General features: G+C 41.3%; 1 protein-coding gene across 7 annotated transcripts in view; it reads left to right on the top strand.

Annotated features, from left to right (window-relative positions):
• mapk10 (mitogen-activated protein kinase 10) overlaps window positions 1-9,322 on the top strand; it is a 307,215-nt gene extending 297,893 nt beyond the window's left edge. For 6 of the 7 annotated variants that reach the window (XM_038791761.1, XM_038791759.1, XM_038791760.1 and 3 more), the window contains one exon: window positions 1,245-9,322. In XM_038791761.1, coding sequence (XP_038647689.1) covers window positions 1,245-1,384 — 140 coding nt within the window. In that variant the 3' untranslated portion in view covers window positions 1,385-9,322. Of the gene's footprint in view, window positions 1-1,239 lie in introns of all 7 variants that reach the window. The other variant, XM_038791763.1, reaches the window with a different exon arrangement.
• Window positions 9,323-9,799: the final 477 nt, after the last annotated feature.

Raw genomic sequence — 9,799 nt, forward strand, 5'->3', positions numbered from 1 at the left:
ATACGGTGGGGGTAGGGAAAAGATTGAAAATAACAGAGATTAAAAAGCATGAGATACTTCTTTGCTGCTGAGGTAGCGGTCTTCTAATGGTGGTCTTCAGCCAGAACCTGCAGTAAGTAGAATGCTCCCTGGTAAGTCACTTTCACTTTTAACAATCGTGGTCTTCACACTGAGAATCCACCTCTGAGGTGGGCTCAATCCTCACTGAAACAATTTTACAATTCTCTACCTGAGAATTTAAATGATGGTTGTCCATCCACTCCAGACATTGACCGCTTGTCTGCCGTTTTTGCAGATCAAGATTCACTTTCAGGAAATCCCTACACAGGTTAAACTGACTGTGGAGAGAAAAGTCAATTTTAGCTCCCTATCCTTTCAATCAGACTTTCGCCGACCTGGTAGGAAGGGAGTGCTTAAACGTGCTCCTGGCTGTCTTAATGTCTGACCAGAACTGAGACAAAATGGAGCTCTTCTTCTCATCAGCCCTTCTTCCAGAAGGTTCTGAATGGATCCGCCAATCAAAAATCTGCCTAGATTTCCCACATTCCATGAATTAATAAAAATAAATGTGCTTCCATCGCATTTCTAAATGTTTCGATAGCTCGAGCAAAGGTTTACAGAGCTGCCCCCACTGTGTAGAAGTTCCCATTACCTATTAGAAGCGCAGAGAGAGGACATTGCATTGAGAATCATCAACTCTCTTGCATTTGCACCATGTTTGCCAACTGAGTGCTATCAGCCACTGAAAAGTGAACCTTCAAACGTGAACAAGTTGGGCAGGTGCTCATCAATCAGCAGAAGGTCATCACCAGTGTATTGATGGGCTTGGTTAGCTTCCCAGGGTCATTGAGCGTGCCCATGCAAAAGTGGCTCAAATTGGTTTGATGCAGTTTGCCCCTGAAATCAGAAACACCCACTCTGCAAAATATAAGTCATGAAAGAATTTGAAAGAATGTGTATCTTTCTCTTCTAGATAATGGTCTAGATCACCTAAAGAAGGACGTCTCACACTGCTACCCTTTGAAATATGATTGGACAGGTTTGGTGCCAGTGTAAAACTGAAACCGCTTAGCATTTTCACTATGATGAAAACGTGCTCTTTGCAGGAAAGGCAACCAGGTGTTCAGTTTTGTTTTAAAGGTGGCTCTGCAGTGCAGATGCCCTATAATAAAGAGTAAAGAATGTAGGCCTTATGAAACTGTGTTCCCGGATTTTATGGCTCTACTGTTAATTTCTCAGCACAGGTGCAGCAGTGAATAGCAGTGAAAGCCTTCCTCCATCCTCATCAGTAAACGACATCTCATCTATGTCAACCGATCAGACCCTCGCGTCGGACACTGACAGCAGCCTGGAAACTTCAGCAGGACCGCTTTGTTGCAGGTGACTAACCGTCTGCCTGAGGAGCCCCTTCTTCTTTAGAAAATGATGCAAGTACTAAATACTCAGCGCGCCTCTCTGGAAAAGAACTATTTAAAAAGGAACACAGAAGTACTGATGCTAAAATGTTATGTCAAAATGCTTAGCTTATACCTCATTCCAATTAAACAAAGGCTCATTAAGAGTATTAGGCAGCAGCATTTCACATGTAAATATGTGATTATAAATTAGCTCCCTGTGGCACTTGCTTTGGCAACGCAAGGTGAGCAGGAAAGATGCAGCATTATAGTTAAAACTAAATGCACTTTTGTCTCCTTAAAGTTGCAATATGTGTCCCTTCTTCCACTTATTATGTATTTGCTGACTATAAACACCTTGTAAAAATATATTCCTATAAATGACCGTATACATATTACCTACCAAAAACCCATGGAACTTGGGCTTCATGACAGTAACTATGAAAATAACAGAAAATGTAATCCTTTTTATTAATCCTGTGAGCATTGAATTTCATTGTAGTTTAAAACACAAGCAAAAATTAATTTCTGTAAGTCTAATTAAAGGGACATCCAAAAACACAAACAATTTCTGACCATGCATTTAAACTGTAATGTTAATATTTTTGTTTAGCAATGTTACTGTCTATACTCTTTCTCTCTGTCTTAATTGGGTTGCAGTTTAGGTATGCCTAATGCATTTAATTTACGAAAACTTATCGTAGTTGACCAATTTTCATAAAACGTTCCAATGTCTGTGGACTGATGTTACGTTAAAATGGTAAGGTGGTAGCTATGTTCTGTTATACTTTCTGTCATTTATTCAAACTAAATTGAAAGCCCTTTTAATAAATTATGACACGGCAACACATGTCATACAGTATGGCATAATTCTGTTCATTAGCTATTGGACATGATAATATAACATTATCACTTAAAAAGAATTAAAATTGAGCAAGGAGAGCAAGCTCAGTTAGATTTGTGATCTGAATCGAGAAATTCTGAAATTCCTGCTCATACATGCATTTGCATGCTATGGTTTGAGGTGGCAGGAACTTCTGGCCAGTGAAATAGAAGACATGCACATATAAAACGATTGCACACCTTGACATAGTTGGCTGCACAGAGTCTTTAGTTGCACTTGCCTGTAGTTGTGCATGATGAAACTTCCAAATATATTACTTTAAAATGGAAGGTAAAATATACTTAGATATACTGTAGGCTATTATATGATACATGATGTATGCAGCCAAGGCCCTGAAAAATGTTGCTGTATTCTTAAACCCCTTTAATGCTGAACCTGCATGGATTCATTACATGTCTACTCTGCTCCCCAGCAAACATAGGGCAGAACTTTACAGACCTGTTGCAATAGGGGCAGGTCCAGAAAAGGCAGCAAACAGTTAAAAAGTCCATTAATTCAGTGGGATCAGAAAATCCCACCCCCGGAGTTATTTTAAATTGCGTTAACCAGGATCAAATTTATTAACTGTCCACTTGAAATTACAACAAAAGCCTTAACTGGTGGGATGCAGAACATGAGAGACTGACATCCAAGACATTAGTAGTGCACATTATGCAAAAAAGAACATTGGGGTTTACAACAAGTTCATTTTAAATCAGAAGGTTCAAATTCAGCTTAAGATCAGGACTGCAATGACACCATAGGAAACTAGGTTGAGTTGCATATTTGTGAAGAAGTAATTTTTTTGGAAAAAATGAATGATCCTCAAATGAATATCTGAACAATTGGCTGCATGACTGGATATCTAAAGTCCTTGGAACATTTCAAATGATTTGTAAAGTGTAGGTCATGCCCAGTGTACCTGATTGGACTTTTTGAAGAGCGGTAGAAGTCATGCTTCAGGGGAGAATATGGCATAGCGGTAGTGTCAAGGCTGTAATAATCTAGTGGTCGGGCTATTTGGGGGCCACATTTAGTCATTTCTTTGGAGTCAGGGGTAATTTGTGCCCAAAACGTGCTGTGTGGGACCTTTGCCACCCCCCCCCCCCCCCCCCCCAACCAGGTGCGTGACTCCCTGCCAAATAACGCCCCTTCGTAGCCCCACTTCATGCCTTGCTCTCTTCATGACCCACCCCTTTCTGGCCCTGCCCTGTCAGGCCTCACCCCTTGGATGTGCAAACTTGCCTGTGCCCACTGGCTCCTTGGTACATCCATGGTGCCAGGAGCAGTGCCATGGCACTGTCCTGCCATGCCCCTGACCACCCGAGGGCTACAAAGGTCTCTGAACCCCCATCATGGTTATCACGTCCATGCAGAGAATTCAGCAGTGGCTGCGAGAAGGTCCTCATTGAGGAGGCCTTGCACTTTAATAGCTTAGTGGTGCCAGCTACTTCTGTTGTGGAAAGGTACCTCTTGTGCAGGCATGGTGTTCAGGTATCAGAGCTTGAAAAAGATGTTGTCTAATAAGATTACTGTCAGACAGAGCACCTGGCCTTTCTTGGAAGCACTTCACAGTAGAAAAAGACCCACTATTTAAAAATAGCATGCAGGGAGAGCACCTGCTCTTTCCAGGGAGCATTACAGAGTAGAAAAAGACACATTATAGAGAAAATGCGGTCAGGCAGGACACCTACTCAAAAAAGGGGGTGCTTCAGAGTTAATGGATCACGAAATGCTATAAAAACAAACACAGCTAATTTCTCCTTTGAGATATCATTCAGCTGTCAATCAAGAGGCTTGTAAAAGTCAATGGGGTGTGAAACTGAATGTAATCAACCAGGACAAAGGGATAAAAACAGGCATACTGCAACATTGAAACCACAGAGCCTATTGAAACTTCAAGGAGAATGAAATGCATCTCCAAGAAACAAGCTTCAGAATGGCTCTGTCCTAAGAGAGGATTTTAGGACAGTCGGCCTGCAGCTGTGTTTTGCCCTTATATGTGCTTGTGGATGTTAAACAAGATAGAGAACAGGTTCCAAGGCTTCATGGATGCAGGGCCCACCCAAGCCTCCCAGCTCCTTTTCAGGACCTTCCCACAGCGTCTGGCCAGCGGCTACAGCGGCCTTGGACTCCCTTTGACTGGTCACCAGGCTGGGAAACACATCCAATTCTCCCCATGAGGCATATTCCACCATTCTGCACTCGGCACTGCCCATCACCTGTCACATTATTATTCCAATACTAAATTCCACCACACTGCCAACAATGTTTCTTTAGAGATTTTAAATTTGAATTCAACATGATTCTTAATTTCTCTTAACTAAGTACCTATAACATTTGTAATTAATGCAGTGGCATCTTACTAGTTGGATACTGTGTACTATCTGTACTATAACAGTATTTATGGACTGATTATTGCCTCAGTAGATCCAGGGATTTCATTGTGCAGCTCCTCAAAACACCATTACATGTTAACACTCCAAAGGTGGAGTAACTGAACTAACATATAAATAAGAGTAACAAAGAAAAATCTTGTTGTATCAAAACCTGTTTACGTTTGCTTTAGTCTGTGGTATGATTTTAATTCATATTTAACCCATATTTAATCATTCAACCCAATGTGAAGAAAGGGTGTAGGATACTCAGTGTATTGGTCTGGGTTTGACACTCAGCAGTGCAACGGTGACACTGGTGACTGACCTCAAATAAATCAATGCATGAACCTACTATGGTCCCCAAGGCCAGAGATGTAGCTGCCTTCTGGCATGGGCTGCAGCAAAATCCCACAGCGGGTGTGTTGTAGGAGCAAAAACTACAGGCAGCCGGTTCTGAATTCTCCCTCTGTGTACACGAACAGGCGCCGGAAGGCCGGGGCTTTTCATGCTAACTTAATTGCAGTGTTAATGTAAGCTTACATGTGACAATAAAGAAAAGATTATTAAAGGTTAGGTGGGGTTTCTGGGTTACAGGGATTGGGCGGAGGCGTGAGATTAAGTGGGGTGTTCTTTCCAAGGGCCGGTCCAGACTCGATGGGCCGAATGGCCTCCTTCTGCAGTGTAAGTTTCTATGATGTGGCTTAATCACTGCTGCACAAACCTGTATGAAGGAGGCTATTTCAATCATTGCAAATTCAGCCTAAACAAACATGGATTCATTCTACAAAATTACAATTTTTTATATAATTAAAAATTTGGCTTTATTTCTAAAAGTTACAAGAATTTGGATCAAGTATCATTTCAAGTGTTATTTAAAAAGCTGATAAATCTTGTTAAAAAGTATTTGATTTGTTTAAACAAGATTTATCACACTTTTAAAGGGTTCCATGTTAAAAGAAACCGATCCATTTGACTTTTTAAAACATGCTTTCTGGTAGGGCCTCTTTATTAAGTGTTTGCCAATCAAGAGGTGACCCCTTTAAACTGCAAATACAGGTATACAATTTTAAAGTCTAATTAGTAAACCATATCGGCCCAGATTTGCACTGGATCTTTATTTGTCATTTGAAGTGAACGCTCAGGCTTTTGGCCCAGTGCACCTCAGGATTTATTTTTTTAACATAAATATTTTTATTCTCCTTTTTCACGTTTTCATCATATTCACAACAACAAATAATTAACAATAACAACAAATACAATGGCAATCCCCGAGCCAACTAGCCAACAATCTGTCATCCCACCCACCCTCAAACAGCTCCCAACATTTTGAATACAAAACACCAATGAAAAAGAATCATCATTAATTTGTTCACTCCAACGTCCCTTCCCCCCCCCCCCCCCCCCCCCCAATGTTCAATGTCATCCAATTCGTGAAAATGCATGCTGAACAAGGCCCATGAGTTGTACAACCCTTCCATCCAGCTCTCAACTCGAACTTTGCTATCTCATGTGTTAGTAACTCCAGCAGGTCCCCCTGTCACGCCGAGGCACAGGGCAGAGAAGCCGACCTCCACCCCAACAGAATCTGCTTTCGGGCAATCAGCGAGGCGAAGGCTAAGAAACCTTCCTCCGCACCCGCTTCCAACCCCGGCCGATCTGACACCTCGAATATGGCTTCTAGGGGACCTGATTCAAGTCTCACATGCACCCCCTTGAGATTACCCTAAAGACCACCCTCCAATACCCCTCCAGTTTTTGGCAGGACCAAAACATACACCTCTGGATTTATAAGCTCCCTCTGTAACTCTGGAAGTTGCACAGCCTCTCCTACATCTGAAAACTGTGGTTACTGGAGACAAAACCCAGCCTATTAGGTTTGATCATTGTTGTGGTAATATTGAGGCAACCCATGATCCAGTAGCTGTCCCGTTCAACCGGTATTCAAAATGAGATGTGATTAGGCGCAATCTTCTGATTGGCTGTTCACCAGGGGCAGGGCAGTAGTCTGCTTACGGCTGAAAGTGGAAACCTTGTTCCAAATTGTGCCATGGGGCGATTAGTATCATTGGCGTGGGCTGCAAGCTATTACCAAGCATTCATTTTATGGGTGCACACCCAGATTTCTCAGCTGTTGTAGAATAGCTGACAGCAATGATGAGAGATGCCCTGAAGCCCATCTCAGGCTGAAGAGAACATGGGGGAAAAAAAGGCTGCAGCCAAAACATGGAACAGAATCTGACAGAAAGCATGTTCCATCCAATTTTCTGGCCTCTGATTCAGAAGTCCCCTGGCACTCTACCTGGGAGCCAATTAGAAAAGAAACATAGCAGCCAAATTGCTCACAGCGAGTTCCCACAAAGAGGAGTGAAATAAGTGACCGGATAATTTATTTTGGGTGGTAGCTGAAGAATTGCAATTAATATTTCAATCATTACTGGCCACATTTCTATGTGGCACATTGACAATGTGCTGTTCATGAGGTATCAATATGACAGTGACAGAGCAGGCCAGGTACACAAACCATTCTAAAATAGACGGGAACTTCTGCAACATTCCTAGACCTGTATCATCTCACTGGGACAGTGAGTACACATAATCAATTATAATGTGTATTCCCATGTAAAGATAAGTAGCCCCTGTTCTATTCTAATATTGACAGAATCTGGACTCGCGTGCCCAAACAGTGAATTAAAACTTTGACCTGTTTCCAAAATAGAACAAACTTCATGTAGCATCTAGCTCCATTGGGTGCATTAGCGATGTCCAGCACAGTTTAATTTGTTTGAAATGTCTGCATAATAGATTGTAAAGTATAATGGAAATGTATTGTTAACGGTTACACTAAAATATTTCCCTCTTCTTCGCAAGCTGAATTTGGCTGCCAGAATAGATGTGAAAAACTGATAGGTAAAACACGGGATAGGATCAATGATTATTGCACTAGTTCAGAAGATGGTGGATTCCCAATTCTATCCCAAGGTGAATAATTATCAGTACATTTGAATTACAGGATTTTATGTCCAAACAATTTCAGCAGCAAAGGTGTTGGAATTAGTCAGCCTAGTTCCCCTATATAAAAACAAGCTTGCAAAGCACAATATAGTAGAAGATTAACTCTAAGGAGCTTTATTGCTATATTTTGTAGCAGAACATAGCTAACCACAATGCTGAATCCACTCTCCAAGTCTGCATGTTCTTACTAATGGCTTATCTTCTAAAATCAATGGCATGACAGGATATAAATGAACAATTCCTTTCTGATTTACTGCAGAGATATATGCAAATGGTTCACAGAAGGAAATTTCTCCCAGGCTGACTGGGTGACGCAATTCCATTTATGGAAGGTTATTTTCAAACTTTCTGCTTCCAAAGTTAAAATTTCAGAATTAGCAAAAATACAGCATCCCTGAGGCTTCTGTCCGACAGACGTCTAACAAATATGCCTCCTATAAAGCTAATGGCACAAAGTCTATCCAAGATTATACAGGATGCTTCTCTCCCTGAAGGTGTGTGATGCATTATCTGCTTTTACTAACTGTGGAAGGGGCTGCTATAAAGTTTCCTGGAGCTGTCAGTCGATCATCAATCATTTTTATAATGATCATCTTTAACAGAATGTCCTTCTCTTTCCCTCATAGATTTGTATTTTTTCTTTTTTGGAAAGGGGAGGGGACAGTGGGATATGTGTGTGATCAATTGAGAGATAGTACTCCTGCATTTTGAATAGCTGAATCACGCAATAGCAATATCGTACTGCTTTCAGGTTTATTCAGAGTGTCACCGAGTGCCATCTCAAATGGAGAAGGGGTGTTTTGGGAGTTGGGAGAGGGAATGGCAACGCTATTTTGCCCTGGACAAAACATCCCCCTGGTTGAACTGAGATGTCCATAATCTGATGGGGACAGGGGAAAACTATCAAAAAGAACTGAAATTTAAATAAAATACCCTTCAACACCAGATATTGCCTTTCTAAGAATGGTAGGATTATTCAATTAACTGACCGTTGGGGGGAAAAAAGTCATTAGTTCAGTTAATTAAGTAAACAACAAATATTTTGATGACTCCCACAATGCACTATGTGTAGAAGAATGGGGAAGAGAAAAGTAATAACTGGGCATAACAGTTCTGTTGGGACAGCTTGTATGTCTTTCCGATTCTGTAAGGGGTTTTCAAAAACATGTTTTGTTCGGGGAAGAGGATTTTGTATGAAACAAAGTTTAAAAATAATATTTTAATGAACTTCTCAATACCATTTGTCAGTCTAACTGAGAATGTGTTCATAACATCCAGGTATTTTCACTTAATGGCGGTGCAATAAGATTTCTTTCTGAGACCCCACCATTATGATGAGGTCAGCTGCGATCACTACTGGAATCTGATGTGACGACTTTGTGTCAAGTTTGATTTTAAACAAACTTTGGTGGTTGCTTTTTTTTTGTACTGTTTGTGATCAATTTTGTTAGGATGTAAGAATGAGATTTGTGTCCGGACTCTACAGCAGTGCTGAGGAAGATTGTTCCTCAAGGCCCAGCTCCAGGATAGAACTCAAATTTTCAAATCAAAACTGGAAGGGAAATAAAGCACTCAAACTTTTAAAGCTACTGTGTATGTAGAAAATATATGTATGTGATTAAAAAAATAATAAAATACGCTTTTCAAATGGGCAATCATGTTTCTTCGTTGCATAATGATTAGTTGGTTCGATGAACTTGCATTTTTCCCGGCGTGCCAGGAAGATCCTGGTCTGCACCCATCCCATCAAACTGACGGCGAAGAATACAAGGCTGGGGGATGGAGGGGGCCTCAGGGTCTTCAGATCACCAGAATGAGCACCAGTTCTCTTTGTCAGGCAAGCAAACTCTTTCTAGTAATGTATTGCACCACCAAAACAGGATCTGGTCATGTGCCCTCAAATGGACCATTTGTGTTGTTTGTCAAGTGAGCATGCATTATGACCACCAATTACTCTCCACTGCCAAGAATGGGACATGATTTCCCAAGCTTGGAGTCCTTCCCTTTGCTCCCCTAGCTCCTATGATGCTGGTGTTATAAGGAATGGAAGCTTTACCCCTTCAATGATCCTGGCAGAATTACAACGCAAGGTTGAGATCAGGTTTATCTGGGCCTTCACCTCAGTCACACAA

Source organism: Scyliorhinus canicula, chromosome 3, assembly GCF_902713615.1.
Source record: "Scyliorhinus canicula chromosome 3, sScyCan1.1, whole genome shotgun sequence".
Classification (NCBI taxonomy): Eukaryota; Metazoa; Chordata; class Chondrichthyes; order Carcharhiniformes; family Scyliorhinidae; genus Scyliorhinus; species Scyliorhinus canicula.